Below are 24,440 nucleotides of genomic sequence, written 5' to 3' on the forward strand. Positions count from 1 at the left end.
TTATGAAAATTATCTGAAGTTTCAGTATATTTTTGGTTAAAAGTTTCAGTTATTTCGGTTCAAATTTTTCTAGTTTGTTTAGTTACGTTTGAAATTTTGGTTATTTCATTTAGTTCCATTGAAAATTTGGTTAGAACTTTTATGAATTGGTTTTATTTATAGAAAATGAAAAATAAAATTAGTCAATCACCAAACCAAACTGATAACTATATTTTCTTTTAGACAGAATTCATAATCAAATGATTTGAACCAAACCAAAATTTTGGTTCGACAGTTCCGGTCAAAAATCCCAAGCTTACTCACACGTACACACACATTTATAGAATGAAAGCCAGTAAGGTGTTGAAAGTGTGTAACTCTAATTAAGAGGGCCTTTATAAAACTCTACATAAAAGATTTTAGTGAGGTAGACGTAGTAACCAAACTAGACAAGAGACCAACCACAAGCGCACTGTTGTATGTGCTTGGCTCATTTTGCATAGAGTTGTTCCTTGCGTCTATAAACGTATCGTTCAGAAACGGTCCACCAACAAGTGCACCGTAAGCTACGTTCGGGTTTGGTTCCTCCGAGTTAAGCCACTCGAATCCGTCTTTGCATCCAGTGTTTGCATCAGCTGGTATCGACGCTCCTCTATGATGCACATACTCTGGATATTTATCACCATAACCCACCAAATAGCTCATTTTCTCTGGATTTTTCCCTAGCATGTAATCAGCCTACAAAGCATAAATCGTGTTAATATATGTAAAGAGCTCATGAGTTTAGCACAATGGTTATACTAGTGAACCTGGGATCTGGCGAATTTCCTGAGATCTGAAGGTTTAAAGGATGTGTCACCACAAGCTAGGTTTTCAATGCCGGATGTGAGCATGTAGTCACTGTAGAGTGTGGCTAAAAATGATGAAGACACAGGTTGTTGCAGTGCATTCCATTCAGCAACCCATATAAGACCACCTATAACAAAAAAAAATTATATGAAATTGTAGCATAAGTGAATGTATAGTTTAATATCAGGTGTAAGAAATTGTATCTACCCTCAGTTCTACTAGATGTAGCTGTTGGGGAGCTTGGTATAAGCCCACACATGACAGCTTCTGCTGTTTCTTTATAACCTTGAAGTCCTTTGCTTCCTGATAAGTCTTTTTTGAAGAATGTCAATCTTGATAATAGTATCTGCAATGTTAATATATAACTCAGTAAATGGTATTATTAAACAAGACAAGAACATGATCCATGATTTTGTAACTTGTAACCTGTGTTCCTGGAAGCTTGTTGTCCCAACTAAACCATGAAGGACTTCCAAAATTACCAAACTCGTCACCATTTTTAGACACAAAGTCAAGGTACGTTTTGTCCTCTGTGGCATGGTACAACCAAGAAGCTGCCCAAAGAAGCTCATCTCCGTATCCAGTTGAGTTGTAATAACTCTGAACCTTAGGTATGTTGACACTGTAAGATCCCCTGTGGTTATCCGCGAAACCGAACAACTGCTTGGCGTGTTTCAGAAGCGTGCTTGAATATTTAGGATCACTTTGCTTGAAGACTAAAGATGCAGCAGCCATGGCGCGCAGCTGCCGTTTCAGCAGCAACCTCAGTCCCTGGAGTCTCTGTATCAATCTTGGTGAGAGTTCTCTTCGTAGACATTGTTTCCGGCCTATCCCAACATTTATGATCAGTCTCCGGATCTCCAACCTTCAGACATTGCATAAACATTTAATAAGAACTAGATTTCTACCCGCACAACCGTGCGGGTATATATTTTCGCATTTATATATATAGATATTTGTTTTACATAATCCTTTATATACTAAAGCACAAGTCACATGGCCAATAAAATTTTGCCACATGGCTTGTGCTTCAAAATTAATTAGAAAAAATTAAATGCGTTATTATTACAGTTTTTTCTCTAGATTGTTTCTCACTCGAACTAACAAGATATAACCTTTTTCACTTCTTTCTAAAACCACAATCTCCACCTCTTTCGCATAAACTGTTTTTCAATTGTAGCATATAAATTCAACTCATCAACAAATTTCTTTACAAGCTTCGTTAAAAGTTAAGAATCTCTTTTACAATCTCCAGTTGTTCAACGACGCAAAACAAACGATCCTTCATCTCTCCAAATTTTCAGTTTTGATCTTGAATTCTTGATAGTTTTTTTCATATCTTCTTTTTTTATACCAGTTCGAAATTTTTATCATTCATTGTGTGGATTAATACTCTTTTTTTTAATATGGCGGTCGAGTTTAAAATTGCGTAGGGATAATGATACAGTAATCTAGGCGTTCATATAAAATATAGCATAAATATTTGTATCGCTCAGGTTTGAAATTTATTTTAATTTTCTACAGACATGTATGAAAAAATCAAAGCTCACTTGAAGAAGCATCGAAGCTGATGCGGATATGCAAAAAGTTTGACCATTCTCAACTTCAGGTAAAAATACTTTTATTTACTTTATAGTCTTTAGAAAAAAAAAACAGGGCCTTAAATCTTTAATGATGGTTTGACCATAAAATTGTAGAAGTGTCTTAGCCAAAATCATGTGTTAACTCAAAATGTTTTTTTTGGTAGAAATTTATGTGCTACCCACAGAATCCAGTATTAACTCAAGATGTTTTTTTCATCCTTTTATTGTCATCTTTTTTTAATCGTTTCATTTCTTTTAATTATTTTAGGTTTTGAGTGTAGCATCAAAATTCGAGATAACTTTATGATTTCTTTTTTAGTCAAAATTATCTTTATCTACTTCTCAGAGTAATACTTTTTTGTATGATTCTGTTTGAATTGTTTTTTATAGATTATTTACAAGAAGAGGAATGAGCAACAAGATAGCACAAATAGATTTAAAAATCAGACTATGGAATACTAAAGGTAATAGTTTAGCACTTTTTTTTTTGTTAAGATGGAAAGTTATAATCTTATTGTTTTTTTAATGTTAATTAAAATTTTTGGGTGAATTTTTAGTTTATCATGGATATATGCAAAAAAAATCTAGCTAAACTTGCCATTAAAAACGTAAAGATGGCATATTGCGGTGCTGTGTGTGACAAGATTAGAGTAATATGGTAAATAGAGATTTAGCTTATTATTACTGTTAGTTGTTATAATTTTCTAGGATTATTATCAGGAATTATTTACCCGTACGTTAGTACGGGACCAACACTAGTTATTATATATTTTTAATGTTACTAATATATTTAAATGTTTGTATAATTATGCCAAATATAATAATTTTATAGTTTTCATACTGTAAATTAAAATCATCACATATATATGTTGCTTATTATATATTTATCCTATTGAATTTGTGTTTGATTACTAAACTAAATTTTTTAATGCATGAAACAACATATATGCAAATAATTTTGTATTTAATTTATTATAATCATGAACCGTAATTCAAATCGCTAGATTTTTTTAGTAATTTTTTAATGTTTATTAATTTTAGAGCAAATTAGCTCAATATACTCAAAAGAGTGAGATACCATTGAGTTGGGGGAAAATGGTAGTGATGGGGGGAAAAATTGAAGGGAAATAGGGTATGGAGTGCAAATAGGGGGTAAGTTGTGTGTAGAGAGTACAAATACTCTTAATTTTATATAATAAATTACTGTATATTAAAAACGTTTAAGATAAGTTAAATTTTTATACATGCATTATATAGTTTACTAATATTAACCCGTTCTACCAATATATTATATTTTTAGCATAAATATTATATATTTATGAAAATAAAATATGTTAACTTATCAATTTAAAATAATTTTATCATATTTTGTTCAATATAATATTTTTATTTTAAAATGATAGATATTATTATAAAATCGATAAAATAGGATATAATTTTATTCTTTTAGTAACATTTCATTACTAATTACAAAATTAGTTGAAAATATTTATATTCAATTTATGAAAATTAAGATCTTATTATAATCTTTTTCAAGAGATTTGTTAGAATTTTAATTTTTTTTAAAAAAATTAAAAGATATAAAAGATATTATGATTAAAGTAGTTAAAAATATTATATATATTACCATTAGTGATAGTTTACAAAAAAAAATTACCATTAGTGATATACATTTAATAGAAAATTTAAATGATGGTCCAAATAAAAATATCATTCATCAAAAAATCATTATTTTCATTTTATTAGAAAACAAATTTGAAAAAATTAAAATAGAAATAAAATATTTAAAAATTATGAGTAAATTTATTTTTGAAATTAATTAATTTTATTTTATTTAAATTTTCGTTTGTAAACCAAAACTATATTCAATTTTAATTTCTAATTATATTTTATGATAATTTAAATTAAACTATCTAATTTTCGAAATTAAATTTTAAAAGATTCTAAGAAGATTTTAAAAAGATTTTGTTACAACATTTTAAATATTTTAATTTGTATTTCAATTAAAAAGATAAAGATATTAAAAGATATAATAATGAACTTATGTAAAATATGATATTTTCTAGGAATGGTCCAAACTAAAAAAAATCACACATAAAAAGAAGTCATGACTTCTGTTTTAATATATTAGATTTTTATAATTAAAAAAAATCATAATTTGAGAGTTTATATTATGTATAAAACTTTAAAAGATTTTGGAAACCAAAACGAATATTTCATTAGGCTATGTCCAGATCCGGCTCTACTTCACTGTACCTGGATATAGAGCAGGTTGGCAGAAGGATGAGCATGGATGAGGAAATCAGTGATCCATTTAAGAGAGTCTTTAGCAGGATCCAACTGGTTCACGGAGTCCATGTGATGACCGTACTCCAGAATGGACCAGGAGAGAAGAGTGGCAGTGAAAGCCATAGGGAAACCGAACTTCATGTGATCTCCAGCATCGTATAAACCTTTTGAAAGGTCAAGACCAGCTTCACTTCCGTCTTCAAGACCAGAGTCTCCTCTCCAGGTTATTTTGTTGTTCTCCAGCTTACCGGCTGCACCAAAACAGAACCAAGAATCATTCATAACCAGGAGTAAGATGTGTGTGTTCTGCAAGCAATGTTGACGACTTACATTTCTGAATGTCGAAGAACTGCATAGCGATCTTGAGAGCATCGGCGTAGTTTTTATCAATGGAGCCTGGAAGTGGAACTATATCGGCTCCATCATCGGGATGCTTATTAGATTTATTATGCCTGATCGTGAAAACGATGGCGAGCACTACAGCGATCAACACGATGATCCCGATGAACCAGATACAGCAACAACATCTAGAACTCGATTTCTCTCCCATTTTGTTCTCCTTTCTTTAGATCGAAACTAAGAAAATGTAACTATCGAATGTCAATGGACATGAATTTAGGGATCTTTTAGGGGTTTTGAAAAATAGATATCGAAAAGTCGTGTATCGCGGAAAAATATTCGAATATGGAAATTATCAGATTTTGTCTAAAATGATGGGGAGAGAGAGAGTAACAGAGTCACCGACACTGATCAAACATGTAACCACCACGCGCGCGGGACGATGATCAAAACTTTGTCATAATCAAACAAGAGTGATCGAATGGTACGACGCACGGCTGTCTAATAGCAGGTGCAAATGGTGAACAGGGTCTATATAAAAATTAAAAAAATAAGAATTTTTTAAAATATATAAATAAAGTATAGTAAAAAACTTTAAAATTTTAGATATAATGCTAAATTTAAAGTTTATAATTAAAAAAAATCGAAATTATTATTTTTAAAATTACTTGATAAAATTGTCAAATATACACAATTAATAGTTTTTTTTGAACGGGATCTAAAGTTAATTTGAAATGGTCCGATAAGACAGGGCATTCAAATTTATTTGTTGTATGGCCAAGCTATATGGCTATATGTGTATCTAGAAAAAACTTTGTCATGATTATGGAATTTACCCTTGCCTTGATTGGAAGCAATGTGGTAAGTACTATGTCCCAGTTGACGGTTGCGATCATCATTGATATATTATCATTTTTTGGTGAATACTTTAATAAACTTACCTGTTACATTCATTAAGAGTCAGCTTCAAAGTTCAAACCACCACGTTTTAGTCAACCGTTTCCAGCCACGATCTCTTCTTCTCATACATTACGTTAGCTGTATATATTAACTTCAACAAACAATGTAATTTATTCCACTAAATAGAACAGCCGATCCTTTCATATTTTTTTTCTCTGAAAAGGATGAATCTTCCATTTAATGGGGTTGTAAAGGTTTGGAAGTAAAATTTTTGAAGTGGTGGACGGTGTCCATTGGTTGGTGGTACGGACGAAAACTTATGGTATCTCTAACTCAAACCTATTTTTTCTACTATAATTTCAAATTAAATATAGTAATTCTATTATAAAGTAAATTTTGTTACAATGATTTCCTTTATAATAGAATTACTTTATTATATAGAAAAAATAGAGTGATTTCATTTTTTCGCTCCAAAATTTATTTTATAATAGAGTTATTCTATTTTAGCGGAAAAAAAATCTGTTTGGGTTGGAGATGATCTTAGCAAATAAGAAGTGATAAATTTTTATTTTATTCTCAGCATTAAATTATTTTTTGTTGTGTAATTTTAAATTTATTTTTTTAGATGAATGAGTCTTCCTCGAACCAAATGGACTTTGGAATCGAAGAAGAGGAAAACATACGTTTCAGAAAAAGATTGAGAAGAAGATATATAACAAGAAAAGAAAGAGACGTCAACTTACAAATTATGTTCTTAGGTGGACAAAGAGACGAGTTATCCCCAGATGAAAGTGGACGAGAGTTAATGAAAAATATAAAGGAAAGATGGACTCCAATTAATCAAGAGATCTAACCCATGTGCTAATCATATTTTGATTAATAGGTTAGATTCAAAATCTTGACTAATAAATCTTTTTTTTTGTCAGCAAACAAATCAGACTCATGTAGACTCTGCGAACCACCCCGGTAGTTCTGCATCCATATAAACGACAAACGACAGCTGTTTTCTTGCACTGCATGCGAGTCCGTCCGCATTTGAGTTTTGTGTTCGTGGTATATGAATGATCTCTGAGCTGTTAAAACTCCTCTTCAAAACTTTTATGTCTTCTAAATAGCTTGCAAAGACTGGCCACTCTTCTGGTTCCGAAACTATCTTCACCAATTGAGCACTATCCATTGCAAAAGTAACCCACGCTTGTCTAAGATTCGCTTGTCTAAGATTCCTCATACTTTCCATTGCCCATATAAGGGCCTTTATCTCTGAGTGTAGTGGCAACTGACTCGCTCTCGAGTTCCTTGCTCCCATTAGTCTATCGTGGTCTTCCAGAGTACTATACCATCCTTGCCCTGAAAAACTATCCTCATTTTTCCAAGATCCATCTGTAAAACACCATCTACCTCGTATATTCGTTATTATCGAAGATACAGGAACTTGGGTGTGTTCCATGTCTTGAGTCTGAGCATTTTGTGCTTCCACCGAAAGTAACGATTCCGTTTCTGCCAATTTGAGAGTATCTCTCGGGTCCATATCCAATAAATCTTTATCTTCCTTTTTCTCTTTAACCATCAAATAATGCTGAAAACATTTTAAGATTGACAAATCTCCTGTATATTAATAGAGAAACATTAAAAAAGTTATAACATGTTGTTTGTACTAATTAAAAAAGTACCCTGCTGAATTGTCACATAATTGATATGCTAATTTTGCTTACGTGGTGGCTTGAGAATCAATTGAAAATTTTGGTTGTCTAAAATTAAATTGTTAGGAAATGTTATATTATATAATATGTCCATTATGGACCTTTGATTTATCAAATTGAAATTATTATATATTATTTGCTTAAATAAAATTTACAGAATTATCTAATGTGATTAAAATATATATAGCAATTAATGATTTTAAATAATAAAGATTTGCTAACAATCTATATATTTTATATTATTTTTGTTTATTTATTTATTATTAAAATAAATTACACAATTACATTAATCATATAATAAAAATTTAGATTTTTTTTGTATATGTTGTATTTTGAATTTTCAAAACGAGTATAAATTGCTAAAACTATTAAAAGTCTCACATAAATTTTTGTGATCAAGGTTTAATTTTTTTCTATAATAAGATACAATGATTATAAAATCATATGAATAAATAATTTTCTCTTAATATGTATTTATGTTAATATATATATATATATATATATATATATATATCATATCGTTTAAATTACAATATGAAAATACATACTTATATTTTGATATATGCATTGAACATATGTCAAAAAGTTAATATTTTAGTTTTGAAATCTTCGTTGTTTTTTAAAATGATTATAAATTATTGAAACCACTAAAAATTCCACATTAGAAAACAAAACCGTAGGTGTAAAATTTTGTTACATAAATATGCAAAGAATCATAAAATCATATGAGTAGAAACATCATTTAATAAATATCCGTATTAAAATTATACTATATATCTATATTAATATCATTTAAATTTAATTATATATCATATACGATAGATTAAACTGATTGTTTTGATTTATTTACTCTAAAATGATTGTGAATAAATAAGAGCGGTCGTTTGATTTATATGTGCACGCCAATTTATTACATAATAGTAATTAATTTCTTAGTTATTTAATATATAATTATTATTTTATAATATGCAAAAAACATAAAAAAAAAGAATAAATATAAAATATTTATTCTGCACAAGGTGCATATCTTAACCTAAGTATGTATCTTTTTAATAGTTTAAAATCTTAAATATTTTTTAAATCTCATGCCAAAACAAAATAATAAAATGAGAATAAACTCATAAATCAATATTTATATCGAGCAATAACCAAAATGAAAAAAAAAACGACACAAAAATGAGAAAAATATTGAAGATAGATAGGATTGACACGTGAACATAAACTTCTCATAACCATAATTAAACCGAGCTGACATAGTTTCATTGTAACCAAATAGTAGGCCTGAAATTTTCCTGCCTAAACATTAGGTAAATATTAATTTGATCAAAAATATAAATTTTATTTTTCTATACAATATGTTTTAAATAATTTTCATATAAATTTACTCCGCGCAAGGCGCAGATCTTATCATAGTTTTCATAGTATTTAAGTATCGTGGATAGTATATATATAAGCATGTATGAATATGCTTGAGGCCATTTTGAATCTGCTAAAACAAAATAAGTAATATGTTAACTCTGTTGACATCTATAATATTATCTGCTATATTGGTCAACCAATTATAATACATGAACTAGATTTTGAAAGCGCGGGATCGATTATTTTTAAAATTTCATTTAAATTAATAAATATTTGTCTAATGTATATTTTAATAGATTTTTGTTTTTTATAGTCAATTTTTATAATATTTTCTTATTTATTTTTTTAATTATTATTAAAATAAAAATATTTGTTTGTGTAATAATTAATTAGTTAAAAGATTTTAAAATGGTAAACTCCTACTCAATAAATTTAATCATATTGTGATGATATATTTGGTAAGGTTATTTATTTATAATTTTAACTTATTAAATAAATATTATATGAAAAATGTAATAGAGATTACATTTTTCATTCTACATATTTTTAATTAATGCATAAATTTTAAGTTATAATAACACAAATATTTAATAATAGGAAACCGGTGCTGCATATTTATAATATTGATCGGATTCAAAGCGAGGTGTTAGGTTTTAGGAGAAATTTGGGGAGAAAGTTGGGGGGTCTTTTCTTTAAAATCCAATTTCTCTATATTTTAAGATTAGTTTTTGAAAAATTCAGTTACTATGTCAAATAAGTAAAATATTTTTCTGCGTGTTCCTCAAGTTGGGGGATTTTTTTTTGATTTGATTTGATTCCATAAATCTATGAGTAAATAAGATTTAAAACGAATTAATGGGCTTAAAAACGAAAATGTAAGTAGCAAATTGGTTGGGCTTTTCATTTTCGAAAAACATTTAAAACAATTGAAAAAACTATTGAAAAAAGAAATGGAATGTTTTGTAATTAATAGAAAAATTCAGGGGCAGACTCATAAGAAGTATTCTGCTTTAATAGTTTTGATTATGCAATACTTCTCATTGTACTTATTTGAAGTATAGCTATACTAAAATGTCATAATTTCATCGAAACAATACTTCTTTGTTCAAATCTAATTTCATGTAAACAAACTTTGATTTTTATGGTCACACAGTTAAGTTGAACTAAAAGAAAAGGTTTGTCGTCATTAATTTATAGATAATAAAAAATAACATTTTAATTTTAATGGAAAGTAATTAACATGGGTGAAACATACTAGTTACATACTAGTTTGCGTGTGCGCCATGCATTTTCTTTAATGGGATGTTTAACGCGTTGAATTTTAGTTCATAGAGCTATTCTACCCATCGAATTATCTTAATTTTCTATCTTAATTTTCTTGTTTCGATACAAAACAATAGATGGGTATGTGCTAACTGAATTTAAAACTTTCTTCAAATGCCGATGGCTTCTTTTGACAAAAGAAATCAACTATCACTTGTATAAATAATCCTTGTCACCTTGTGTCAACGCGATATTGACATTCCACTCCATTATGAATGTAATATATATGATTTCACAAAATGATGATAAATTTATCTCAAATATAAAAGATTTACATCGTTCAGATGTACATTTTTTAATTAGCATGTGCCATCTACAATTCATTAAAATTTTAAGCCATTTGATCGCTTTGATATAGTGTTGTCCCCATTTCTTTTACATTGAGTTGTTGTCACTGTAATGTCGATGTGAATATCTACCGATCACCAATATAGACGTTAGTGTTTCTGGGATACTTTCTTTGCTTTAATAATGGAAAAATAGTGCCCCTCATCCTCTTTTTGTCGACAAACCTTTTTTTCCGGTTTGGCTTTCTTCGCATATAATCTAACGTTATCAGAACTCCAACGGACGTGATTAGTTTAACCAACCGGATTAATCCAGATTTAACCAAAATCGAATGCCTTTGGTTAAGATCTAGCTGTGTCTGGAGGAGTTCGCTGTGGGCGTGAAAGCAATTTACTCCATGATTAGAAAGGACATGATAGCATAAAGCATGCTAATGTTATATACTTCTTTCTACTTATATAGTTAACATGTTTTTATCATCATGATGCCTAATTAATTAGATCACTTTATAGAGCATATAAACAAAGTTTTATATTCAAAATCGTAGTAATTGTATAGCTTTCTATTCGCAAAATTGTCAAGAATAATCTAACAGTGTCTTGTTTATATATTTCCAGTTTCTAAATTATTTTTATGAACAAATACAGCTACATTTATTATTTTAGAAAGATCTGTAATAATACAATCACATTAACAAAATTACTATGACGAGAAAAGAAAGAAATAATATACTGGAATCCAATGACCAAAAGAAGATCATAATAGTAATAGATGTGAATTAAACTAAAACCACAGGATTGAAAAGCTAATAATTCCGAACCAAATGTAGCATAAGCGTATGAACAAATATAGCCATCCTCATTAAATATTTTAGAAAATGAAATAATCCATCACACTAAGAATGATCAATATATAGAATCGGATGGTAAAAGAAAGAAAAGAAAAATATAACAAATTAGTAAAAGCATTCATTCATTCATTCACAAGCAAAGCTAGGATCAAATGTTGGATTCTGGAGTACGTGGTAATAAGGTACAAAGTGCGCATGGTAGATTCATTCTCCATGTCCCCAATCTCACAGATCTCAACCATCCGTTTTAAATCTCAAAAGGATTAACCAATAAAAGTGCTAGTGTACGCTAGACTAAGCCACAGAAGAAGATTACTTAACCCATTTTACAAGAAGAGAGAAGTGAAAAGGACTCGTAACGAAAACCAAAACAGTATTTAAAACAACCGCTGGTATAGTATCTTCAGTAAAGCCACAAATTATATTTAACTTTTTGATTTACTTTTTTTTTTCCCTCATTATATTATTTTGTCTCTTTCCCCCGCTCGCCGCCGTCTGCGTAACGGTCGTCACCCGCATTCCACCGATCAGTCCGTTTCCTTACGCCGAACGTCTCGAAACCAGCTCCCCTCGAACTCTCCGTGCAGTATTTTTCGATTACATTACATTCTCAGGAGGTATCGTCTTGTGTTCATTCGGTTCAAAGTAGAAATCGATTCACCTTCTTCGTTTTGTTCGAGATTGTGTTTATCGATACCGATCGGCGTTAATATTAGTTCGTTCTTGTTAGTTTCTGTATCAGATGCTGTATTTGTGGTTTGTTCATGAATGGATTTCAAGTTTTTGTGAATCTTATGTAGAGTTTGTAAGTTCGATTTCAAATCCAAATTCGTAGACTGAGGATGATGGATATTACTCCAGCTTAGTCCTCTGCTTTTGATTCTAATGTAATGCATTTGAGTTTTATGGAGTCATCTCGCCGCCGAGAGTAGTCTCATTTTAACTAACCAGTAGGAGGATTAAGGAACGTAGATCTCGCACAGAAATCCACATTCGTTCCTCTCGGATTCTCAAGTTGAGATGATTCTGCTTTGTTATAATCATTGCTTCTTGTTAGTTTATACTTTATAATGATTTGTGGCTTGATTAAACACTTTTGTTTGTTTGTTTGTTCCTCTTTCTCAGGTTTGAAAGGATGATTGGATCATTTCTAACAAGAGGCCTTGTGTATGACTCTCATCTCTTCATTGAAGTTCATAGAAGTTTATAAAGTTTTTGATTTTTTTTTTTCCATTTGTTGGCAGAATGGTATTTGGATATGCGTATCCTGCTTATGAATGCTACAAAGCGGTTGAGAAGAATAAACCTGAGATTCAACAGCTTCGTTTCTGGTGCCAGTATTGGTTTGTCATTTGCCTCTTTTTCTCTCGTCTCTTCTTGTCTTGAGCTTTTTCTTTTCTTAAAGTAAAGACTAAAGTCTTGTCTTCCTCTGAAAACTTCCTTGCAGGATTTTGGTGGCTGCTTTGACCATTTTCGAAAGAGTTGGGGATACTTTTGCTTCCTGGTTGGTGTTATTGAATATAGAATTACTTTCAGACGAATTTGAGATGTATATACTTATGTTGTTTATGCTCTGTTTTCATGAAGGGTTCCGCTCTACTGCGAGGCAAAGCTGGCTTTTTTCATATATCTTTGGTTCCCCAAGACCAGAGTAAGTAAAGAGAGTCTTATTTGTATTATGTGATCCACTGGAGTTGTGCTCATTCTATGCGTATACTTTTGTTTCCACAGGGAACGACCTACGTTTATGACTCTTTCTTTAGACCATATGTTGCAAAGCACGAAAATGAAATTGACCGCAACTTGGTTGAGCTGAGGACCAAAGCTGGAGACATGGCAGTGTTGTTCTGTAGAAAAGCAGTTTGCTATGGACAAACAAGATTCACTGAGATCCTGCACTTTGTTGCTCTTCAATCAACACCAAAACCTCAACCTAAGGTAATATATGCACTTACCAATGGTGATAGTGTTTATGGACTTCTCTCTTGATTCTAATTCGTCATTATCTAACATTAGGAAAAGAAGCAGCCAGCACCAAAAGAGGAGGAACAGAAGCAACCAGATCTTAAGACGAGCCAAACAGCTTCTTCCACTCCTCAAGCAAGTCCACAAGGACCAAAACCTAAGAAACCACTGCTTCTAACCAAAGAACCTATAGCGGTCAAGCCTACTTCATCTCCACGGAAGCAGCTGCAGCCACAACAACAGACAGAAACCAAGGAAGCACAACCCAGCGTGTCTCAAACCAAACTCACTCCTACTCCACCACCATCACCTTCACCCGCCACCACTAAACCAAACGCTGATTCTGCACAGCCACCATCAAAAACAGAGGTGGAGAAAGCGCCAGAGATTGTTGCTGCAGCGTTACCGGCGTCAGAGATTCAGCGAGCGTCATCTTCGAAAGAGACGATAATGGAGGAGACACTTAGGGTCACTCGTGGGAGTCTGAGAAAAGCTCGATCAACGGGGAACACGCTAAAGGAAAAATAGAACAGTAAAACATAGAAGTTCAAAACTCTGTCTGGTTTTCAATGGTGACTGAAGTCAACTTAATCGATTTTGTTTTTGGAAAAAAATGGTGTCGTTTGTCTTTTAATCAGATGTAAATTGTTCAGACTTGTTACTAATCTTTGATTGATTTCTTTAAAAAAAAATTAAATTAAAAAAAAAATTTATTCCGCTGCCGGGTTTGAACCCGGATTTCATTCATTTGGAATGAGCCAGAGTGCTACAGCAGATCTTTTGTACAACTTTTACATTAAGTTTTATATATAGTTAGAGCTGTCAAATGGTCCGTCCATGGCCCAATAGGGCATGACCATTTGGACCATTTTAGTTTTGGACAGTAATAGGTGGTCTATATTGGACAATGGTCCAAACAAATGTTCAAGACCAATAGAGACCATGTCCAAATGGGCATATCCATAGACACCCAACAATATTTATAATTATTTTTTAATTATAGTTTAGATTTTATTTCTAAAATTTTGAAACTATGTTTACTTTCCAAAATTATAAAAGTAATTTTTTCTTGTCAAAATTGTAAAACTATGTTTTCCTCTCAAAATCGAAAAAAAAATTCATTTTTCTGCAAAAACCGAGAAATCACGTTTTTCCGCCAAAACCGAAAAAATTGTGTTTTTCCGCAAAAACCGAGAAATTACGTTTTCCCGGCAAAAACGAAAAATTGCGTTTTTCCGCCAAAACCGAGAAATTACGTTTTCCCGCCAAAACCGAGAAATTACATTTTCCCGCCAAAACCGAGAAATTGTGTTTTTCCGTCAAAACCGAGAAATTTTGTTTTCCGCCAAAACCGAAAAAAATTGCGTTTTTCTGCCAAAATCGAGAAATTATGTTTTTCCGTCAAAATCAAGAAATTGCGTTTTCCCGCCAAAACCGAGAAATTGCGTTTTCCCGCCAAAATTCGAAAAATTGTGTTTTCCCGCCAAAACCGAGAAATTGTGTTTTCCCGTCAAAACCGAAAATTTGAATTTTCTCGCCAAATTTATGAAATACATTTTTCCGTCAAAATAGTGAAATTATGTTTTCCATCAAAATTAGGGGTGTTCAATCCGGATATCGGTTCGGTTTCGGTTCGGTTTTTTTCGGTTTTTGGTATTTCGGTTAGTAAAATATAACTACCATTCTAAATCCATATTTACTTCGGTTCGGTTCGGTTTATATACCGTCGGTTTTCGGTTTATTCGGTTTTATACCGAAAAACATAATTATTTTATTTGAGATCATATTATATGAATTTTAGAGTCATATTGTCAATACAGTCATTTATTAAAAATATATTACATGTTCAAATAAATGAACAAAAAAGTAAAAATGCCTCTACCATCAAATAAAATAATCAAATCTATAACTAAAATCAAAGCTTGAAATTTTGAAAATAAAAATATGAAACAAAATAGAAACATGAAAGAAAAGTTTTTCCACTATTTCATATTTAGTGTTCATTAAAGTTATACTTTTTCAATTGAAAATTTTCCATTAATTATTGTCCATCAAATTTATAATTTTCATATTAATTTAGTGAAGACTAAAATAAATCAAAAAGATCAAAAAAAGACTTAGAAAATAAGATGTATGAATTGCGATGTATTGTTATTTAGTTATAGTTCAAACGTTTTACAAATTAAGATTTTTTATTACTATAAAATTATGGTAATAGTTATTAACACAAATTTAACTTATGTAACAAATAGATTTTCATGTGTTGTTATAAAATAGATACATATTTACATGTTTCTACTTTTAATCGGTTTTGTTCGGTTTATTCGGTTTAATCGGTTATATACCAAACCATATCCAAATCCTACGGTTTTTATAAAATTATATTCATTCGGTTTATACGGTATATACCAAAACCAAACCATATTGTCTATTTTGGTTCGGTTCGGTTCGGTACGGTTCGATTTTACCATATTGAACAGCCCTAATGAAAATCGTTAAATTTTTATTTTAACGATAAAACTGTTTTTTTTTGTTAAATTGTAAAGCTATGCTTTCTTTTATTAAACTCATGAAATTATGTTTTAGAAAACTCATGGACACCCATTGTCCATTTGGTCTTCGCCCAATTGGACCATGTACGGATGTACCAATTGGTCTTTTGTCCAGTTGGACCATTTATTAATTGGGCACGTCCATAGTCCGTCCAAAATGAATTGGACTGGGCTAGCCCATGGTCAGCCCGCCCAGTTGACACCTCTATATATAGTCATCTATTTAGAAACTTGCGAAGGTCAATGGACTCAAAACTCTGCCCTTCTCGAATGGTTTTTTTTTGTTACGAAATCAACTGAACTGAGAATAGTCGACAGCAAATTGGTTGAACTAAGCCAAGGACCAAAGCTGGAGATATGGCAGTGAGCTATGGGCAAACAAGATTCACTGAGATCTTGCAGTTGTAGCTCTGCAATCAACACAAAAGCCTTAGTATATGACAATACCTATACGAAGAACAAATAGGTTACTCCTTGCGCAATTAACTGCATCAATTTGACGAAAATAATACTTTCTACCAAGGAAACATACACAGAGATCAAAACTCTGTCCTTCTTGAATGGTTTCAACTTAAGCTATTTTAAATAAAAATATATATTTTACTGCCGGGCTTTCAAACCTGAATTTCGCCATATGAAATAATGTGCTACAGCAGATTTATTGAAATTCTCTCTGATCAACAAGTATATAACATCTAAGGGCATGATTATTGGGGGTCCTTGTTCTTAGATCCTTAATACACATATATTTGTATGTATATATTATATATGCGTATATAATATATACATACAAATATATGTATATTAAGGACCCAAGAGCAAAGACCCCCAATAATCATTTTCGAACTTCTCATATCTTTCTATTAAAAAAAAAACAAGATCAACATATCTCTATCATAATATGTTATTAGTATTGATTTCGATCAATAAGAATTAACCTCTATCTACCAAGACAACATCATCTCAGTAATCAATGTTATTGAGGATTATCTCTAAAATGAACATTTCAATGATGTCATGCTGCATGCGTCACGCTGAGGAGTGAAGGCCTCAATAATGGAGGTGGAGTGGTCAGTGTAGTTGTGTGGTGGCATCATAATAAATAAAAAATGTCGTTTGCAGAATATATATATCGTATTTAACCTTTTAATAAGATATACATATATCGTATATCACCAATGGCTTTCTTCTTCACCGTTAGATTCCATCTCGAAGATAAGATCAACCAGAACTGTCACAGTACTGTTAATTATTGTTATTAAAGTGATTTAACGTGAGTTGTGATTTTCTTATTGGTGGTTGATAGTATCAACTTGATACATTTAACCATGCATTAGGATTTTTACAAATAAAGCACTATTGAAAATGAGGGTAGATGTTGAAAAAAGATTCCATTTTGCGTGTCCCTCTCAACCCCCGGCTATAATTATCCACCTTTAGCTTTCTTCTTGTATGAGCACTCTTATCAGCACAGTCCAAAAAGACAAAACAAGAAGCAAAAACATGAGCGACCCAAGCGGCCAATCCTCAACAACAGCTGTCAGAGGAGACAGCAACGGCGGTGGTAATAGCGGCGGCGGCGGCTCGTTTGCTAGTCAGCCGCAGAGAGCAAAGGTGAGGACGCAAGTGTGGGCTGGAGTTCTCGGCATCACCAACAAATAATTTTGTTATTCTTTTCACTTTTGACAACAAAATGTCTAAGTGAAAAATGGTGGTGGTGAACTGGTGATTATTATGCTTTTGATCGTTGTTCTTGTTAACTTGATTGTGTCTAAATAAACCAGCGAGATCATGATCATTATCGTCATTGTAATGAGATTTTGAAAATTTTTTCTTTCTTTCAACTTCTGCAACTAATTTTAGAAAACCCTAAACAAAATTACAAATATTTATTGTGTAGATAAAAATTAGATTTCTCTCATTTGAATCGATGTATAAAGCGATATCAGAAACAATATCATTAATTGAGGGTCGAGTAGGCAGGGGCGGTCCTTATATTTCTGGGGCCCTGGGCGAATTTTTTTTTTTTGTAAAAGGATAATAAAATCGGGGGCCTAATTACAATAAATTAAAAAATTAGGGGCTTATTTGTTAATAATTTTTTGCTGATTTTTTTTTTAAAAAATAGGGGCCCTAGGCGGTCGTTTCATTCCGCTCTCCTCAGGACCGCCCCTGCGAGTAGGTACGTTGATATCGCTTGCGCATAATTTCAAAGTAAACTAATGAGAATTTGATGCTAAGTTAAGTAAGCTACGCTAGTTTCTCAGAATCACATGGCCATTAAAATCAGAAGGAACGTGCATTAGTTTATATAAAAGACCATTTTAAAAGAATTTTTAAAGGTAAAATAAAACAGACTATAAAAATATTATATGGTGTGTGGAGTGTTTTTGAATGGAATAATATCCACTATAAGTAAAAAATAATATATATATATATATATATATTTTTTAAATCCACCATAAGTGCCATTATCCACAACAAATATTTATATATATCTCTCTAGCTAAATTTTCACAGATTATGCGAGTTTACGAAGATGCCTCTACACCATATGAATATGGTTTAGCCGTTTGTAATTGATAAGAATTCAGTTTGATATAGATGTACATGTACCATGAACGTCTACTAATTTTCTAAAAATTGCAAAAAAATTGATCAGATGACAAAATAAACAATTTGGCATACAATGGACTTAAATAGACCAAGTTGGTCTGGCCAAGTAGGCAACTACGAATATTTTAGAACTTTTAGCCTATTAGAAAATGCATTGGGCTATCATATTGGCTATGTTTGAGCTAGGCTTGTCAGTTGGGTTGGACCACACCCAAATAGATATGTCTAAGTGAGCGTTTTTTTTTCTGGGTTCAAAACACTCACACTCATATTCAGCCCACACCCAACAGCACTCATACCCAGTAACACCCATCACCCAATTGAACACCCAAACCCGTCCATTTATAAGCAATTTAAGTATTAGTCCAAATCTATTTTTTTTTTCTGAACACCTACCTAAATCTGTTTAAATTCAAATGGAAAATTTCTTTATAAGCAGCAGGGAAGAAAACCTTCAATCAAAAACGAGATAAATATGAGTTTTATAATCTAAACAATTCATCATCATCATCAGATTCAGAGCAAGAGTAAAACGAGATAGATTCAGAGCAAGAGTAGAACGATTCATCACAGATTTACAAAACTGGATCGAAGCTAAAAGCCAAAAACCCACAACATAGAAACGAGATGGATGATCGAATCATGAAACATACCTGAAATCGCGAGAAGAAAAAGTAGAAAATGGAGAAATCTTGTACGGATTAAGAGAATCAAAGCCGGAGAAGACGAATCGAGAAGCAAAGATCGATTTTGCCAGACCGATCGAGAAGAAAAGTCGAAAAGAATCGCAAAATATTTTTTCCCCAAATTGACTAAACTCTAGAAATCAAGTGTTTTGGGCCAACCCAACATCCATTTGATTTGGACCAGTTAACCCATGGACAAAGTAGGTCTTTAGCCCAGTTAGACCAAAAGTTATTTGGGTATTACCATCACCTACCCATATTTGTTTTGAATGGGTGAACCCATGAGTGGCCCAACCAATTGACACCCCTAGTTTGAGCAAACCATAGAAGGTCTCTAATTCACAACCGGCTAGATCCTTCTTGTAAGCGGTGCACCTCGTAGTTTATACACCAAACAGATTGAATTATTATTATTTACATATTTCTGCTTTAATCGAATTTAAATTCAAAATTTTAATAATTTAGACCACCTTATATATAATTTTAAGAAGTAAATATAGATTAATTAAGAAAAGGCCTAACATTATTAAGATACAAATACATGTGAAAGTTTGAAATAATCTATTTAATGAAAAAAATATACCGTACACTTATTATGTCTTAAAAATTGATAGATATATATATATATATATATAATATATACCAATTTAAAATTGAAAACAAAATGTTTATATAAAAATAAACAAAAACAAAAACTCCTGCGGTTGCGCGAGCCAAGATCTATTTATGATTAAAGAAAAGCATTTTTGTGGTCCGCTTTAGGCGCTATACGAATCACAGACCGGCACTGATCACAGATTCACAGTAGACAAACTCTAACATAACTAACCTTCATAACGCACACGTACTGTTTCTTGTATCACTTCACAAACTAATACAAAACACCCTATATCTCCAATCTCTCCATTTTTTTACTATGTACGTGAGCCCATGACAATATCTTGAAAACCACATCTTCCATACTAATATCATAACGTGTTTGGTAACGAGGAGAATAAAAGAGCTCCACTAAGTTGCCATTTACAAGATTAATTCTAAGTTCTAACAGATAAGTCAGTCAATAAACTCCACAGCCTCTGCATGTTTCACTGAAAAATAGTACTGAGGAAACAAAACTGACTTCACACTTCTTGGTGTCTTCCATAAATGTTCGAGAACATTACAGCGTTCTTAAGTTTGGTGTGTCAAATTATATGAACGTCACCACAACGAAATCCGATTAATTGACATTATTAGAAAAATTAATTCTAATCAAGATTTGTTTGCTAGCAAATATATGTAATATTATATCTCGAAGTTGTATATAATCATGAAACCTCAGTAAGAAGCTCGATCCATACAAGCTCAAGCTTCTTCTTACACCACACCTGATGGAAGACGAAGAACAAGCTGTCCACCCATTAAACTGTTTCCGAAAAACAGACAGAAGTTCCAAGTCTTTAGGCATTCAAAGGTTTTCAACAATAGTGTCTATAATTAACATCCTTCATTAATTTTGTTTTACCTCTGGACATAGTAATAACAGAAATCTGCAAGAATGAAGGTTTGGACGATTTCAGAGAGAAGGACCATTATAGGCCATAATCCATATCCTAATGCAGTCAGTAACCGCCCTCCCGAATCCAACACCTACACGCACCGTTTCATATAATCTTTCAGAAGCTGTAATGCGATAAAAACGATGATTAAAAGAGTTTATATTAAAATGTAACTCTCAAGAACCTGAAGGATCCAGTGTGCACAACTCAAGAACCTAGCGATTCCCAAAGCAAAAACGTAGTGTGCTGTGAATGGTTCCACAATCTGAGAATATATGTAAGACATCAACATTCGAAGAAGATTCAGAGACAACGTGATTTTAATTTTATTTAAAAACAAAGCAGATAAATGATTAATTAAGACCTGCGTGTTCTGCATCACTCTTAACTGAGGAAGAACTGAAACAGCTTCAAGATAAACACAGAACGCCCAGAAGAGCCTGTTTATGATGTGGTGACGCGTGGATGGATGAATGAGGAGAGATACAACAGCACATGGGACTACCTGGTGCAAACAAACCAAATATTAAAATGGAGTCAAGATTGTTACTAATAATCAATCATATAATCAATGATTAAGCGAGTGTTTAATACCGAGATCCTAACAAAATAAATAACATGCACGTAGAGTCAGAACGAAGAGAGAGCCTTTAAGCATATGATTGGCCTCGACCTACCGTTAAATCTAAGATAACTACTCAAAGACAAAAGGAGAAACAAAGAGTTTGGTAACTTTACAACGTAGTAGATGGGGAAGTTGTCTTTGTCTTCCATATAAGTGGGCCTAAGCTTGAGACGTATCATATAGATGACCCAAAGCGTCGTGACCAACGTAGCAGAATCAAGTAACGTGTGAAGATCAAATTCCATTACAAAGCTGCAATACAGCCGCACGGCAAGAAACAGAGCCGTTAGCTCCTGCGACTTGAGAGAGATCCCTGTTGAATGATTTCATCAAAAATGATTAGAACTAACAACAAAGGCATCCTAATTAATTATCCAATATAATCAAAATGTAATATAACCAGCGCAAGTCTTCTCCTTGGTAAGCTTGTAGATGAGAAGGGAGATGCCGAGGGCATGGACAGCCTCGGAAGCGATGAAAAGGTTGTCGTGCTCATGGACAATGACCTTGAGGAAGACGAGCACCGTCATTGCCGTAACCACTGCAAAAAACGCCTTTACCTTGGGAGGCTGCCGGCGAATCCACGACATCACGCACTGAATCGGACTCTTCTCCGCCTTCATCGTTCTGATTCTCTCCACAGACACACAAATTCTCTCTCTCTCTCTCTGATTAATAGTAATGATATGCCACACAATTATCAACTTCGTTTTCAATGGGAAACGAATCTGCATGTCTTAACGAAAGACACTTCTTTTGCGAAGAGGACACGTGGGGGGAAGCTAGAGTTGCTGTTTAGTTTCTGTTTTTTTTCGAACGACTTGACTTGCAGCTACGTCTCTCTTTTCCGGATTAGAACTATTGGTTTACTTCGGCAAAACTCAATTTTACCGGGTTCTTCTTTAAACCGGCTAATTGCGGTTCGATTCAACTAATTAATGTTTTCCTTTTCGGTTTAGAAGACGCCGTGTGAAGTTAAAGTTCCCTTTGTTTCGGATTAGACTATTGGTTTATTTCGGAAAAAAACTCTATTGTACCGGGTTCTTCTTTGAACCGGCTAATTTCGGTTCGATTCAAGTAATTAATGATTTTCCTTTCTGGTTTAGAAGATTTAAAACGACGCCGTTTTGAATTAGGGCATAACTGACCAAGGAGAGACACCGGAAACACACAACAGCGGTTTCGTTATCAAATCCCCCCCCCCCAAGCTTGTTGGTAGAAGGAGAAGAAGATGACGTCGGATGATGCCAAAGCTCTGAAGAAAGAGGAGGATGAGGACGACAACAAGAGCTTGGGTTCATTGGCTAGGAAGAAGCCGTCCACAAACGCCAACAATGCAGGTTCGTCAGCTTCGAGGAAACTGAAGAAGGACGACGATGATGATGATGATGATGATGATAACAAACCCATCAAGTCATCTTTATCTGGGTCTCGTCCAAAGCCTGTTAAGAAGAAGGAGATTGATCAAGACGACGACGACGATGAGAAGCCTCTTTCCAAGAGGAATTCCTCTGTTGTTGGCGTCTCAAAGGTTCGTTCTTTTCTCTTCTCTTTCGCTGTCTGATTATAGTTTCTTAAAGATGAGATTGTGTTGGTGTCTTTAGGAGAAAGAGTTGAAGAAAAAGAAGATGGAGAAAGAGAAAGAAGAAGAAGAGGCAAAGAAGAAGAAGAAGACAGTGAAAGAAGAAGGAGAAGTGAAGAAGAAGAAGGAGAAGAAAGTGTATGATTTGCCTGGTCAGAAGAGAGACCAACCTGACGAGGTGTCTTTTATTCTGATTTGTGGCTAATTCTTTGTTTTTTTAAAGAACTTACATTGTTGGTTTTTTCTTGTAATTTCCGCAGAGAGATCCACTTAGGATTTTCTACGAGTCACTTCACAAGCAAGTCCCAACTAGCGAAATGGCTAAGATTTGGTGAGGCCTTTCTATTCATTCCTTTGTGTGCCTATAGTTTTGATAAGATGAGCAGTTTCAAATGTATATTGTTTTGGTGTGACTCTGATTATTATTATGTTTGAGTTGAAGACTTGTAGTCTTCTCTTCTCGATTGTCTCTTGTGTGTGGTGGCATTGGCATTAAAGCTCTCATGCAATTCTTAACTTCATTTAACAGACTAACATTGTTCATAAGGAAAGGCGAGTCCTTTCAACAAACCAACAACAATACAAAGCATTATTATTATTACATCTCTGATTGGTTGTGGTGTGGGTTCTGTTCATCGTTTGCTCTGCTTATTTGAAGACCCTTTTTTGCTTATCTCCAGGTTGATGGAGTCAGGGTTGCTTCCAGCTGCAGAGGCAAAGAAAGTTCTTGAGAAGAAGTTGCAAAAGACTGGAAAGTTCAGCTCTCCAGCAAAACCTGCAGCTTCCACCCCAAGAAGCGTCTCCAAATCAGCAGTGGCCGAGAAGAAGGATGTTAAAAAACCAGCATCTGAAGCTTTGTCTGGCAAAAAGAAAGGAAATGATTCGAAGAAGCGGAAGAAGGATTCTGATGATGATGACGAATCTGACGATGATGATTTCGTGGCTACCAGAGTCTCTAATAAGAAGGCAAGAGCCAAGTAGTTGGAAATTTAAAGACTCAGACATCTCGTTCCGTGATTGAAACAATCTAATTGTGTTTCGAAATTGAATTATGTAAGAGTAATGGCAGAGTTTTGTTTCTAGTCTATTTAACTGGCTCATTCTTCAGGGGTTCTCTTTCACCATTGGTAACTCTAGTTATTTTATCAAAACCTTAATATGTGTGTTCCTTTGTACACTTCTAAACTCTTATTATAAGAGATGTTGATGATGACCTTTTATTAAAAATGATTTAACTTGAAGTTGGTTGGAATGTGATAATCTTTTGCCAACGATGGTTTGTAAATGGATCAACAAGTAGCTTTCAGGTGATCTTTCATGGTTTTATTGCACCCTTGCAATGGTATAGGTATATATATTGACTCTACAAAGAGAAGACAACACCTAAATGTTGGAATCAGAGAATTCACATGTAAGT

General features: G+C 32.8%; 3 protein-coding genes and 1 pseudogene across 3 annotated transcripts; 2 read left to right on the forward strand and 2 right to left on the reverse strand.

Moving 5' to 3' along the window:
* Positions 1-186: 186 nt before the first annotated feature.
* LOC106346980 lies at positions 187-5,489 on the reverse strand (annotated as a pseudogene).
* Positions 5,490-11,859: 6,370 nt separating this feature from the next.
* On the forward strand, positions 11,860-14,140 carry LOC106347066 (HVA22-like protein h). Its single transcript, XM_013786557.3, has 7 exons — positions 11,860-12,076; positions 12,585-12,626; positions 12,704-12,802; positions 12,907-12,963; positions 13,047-13,110; positions 13,191-13,397; positions 13,476-14,140. Exons 2-7 carry the CDS (start codon positions 12,595-12,597, stop codon positions 13,950-13,952), a joined length of 936 nt encoding a protein of 311 aa, XP_013642011.1. The 5' UTR covers positions 11,860-12,076; positions 12,585-12,594; the 3' UTR covers positions 13,953-14,140.
* Positions 14,141-17,291: 3,151 nt separating this feature from the next.
* On the forward strand, positions 17,292-24,264 carry LOC106347069 (nucleolin). The gene is made up of 6 exons (XM_022687310.2): positions 17,292-17,590; positions 18,105-18,158; positions 22,578-22,972; positions 23,046-23,201; positions 23,284-23,354; positions 23,704-24,264. The coding sequence occupies exons 3-6, from the start codon at positions 22,673-22,675 to the stop codon at positions 24,002-24,004; spliced, it is 828 nt and encodes a 275-aa protein (XP_022543031.1). The 5' UTR covers positions 17,292-17,590; positions 18,105-18,158; positions 22,578-22,672; the 3' UTR covers positions 24,005-24,264.
* Positions 20,381-22,309, reverse strand: LOC106347070 (ER lumen protein-retaining receptor erd-2.2-like). The gene is made up of 6 exons (XM_013786563.3): positions 21,842-22,309; positions 21,555-21,754; positions 21,181-21,321; positions 21,001-21,081; positions 20,783-20,907; positions 20,381-20,683 (listed from the first exon to the last, which is right to left on the reverse strand). Exons 1-6 carry the CDS (start codon positions 22,173-22,175, stop codon positions 20,635-20,637), a joined length of 930 nt encoding a protein of 309 aa, XP_013642017.2. The 5' UTR covers positions 22,176-22,309; the 3' UTR covers positions 20,381-20,634.
* Positions 24,265-24,440: the final 176 nt, after the last annotated feature.

The sequence above is a fragment of the Brassica napus genome, chromosome A6, assembly GCF_020379485.1.
Source record: "Brassica napus cultivar Da-Ae chromosome A6, Da-Ae, whole genome shotgun sequence".
Lineage (NCBI taxonomy): Eukaryota > Viridiplantae > Streptophyta > Magnoliopsida > Brassicales > Brassicaceae > Brassica > Brassica napus.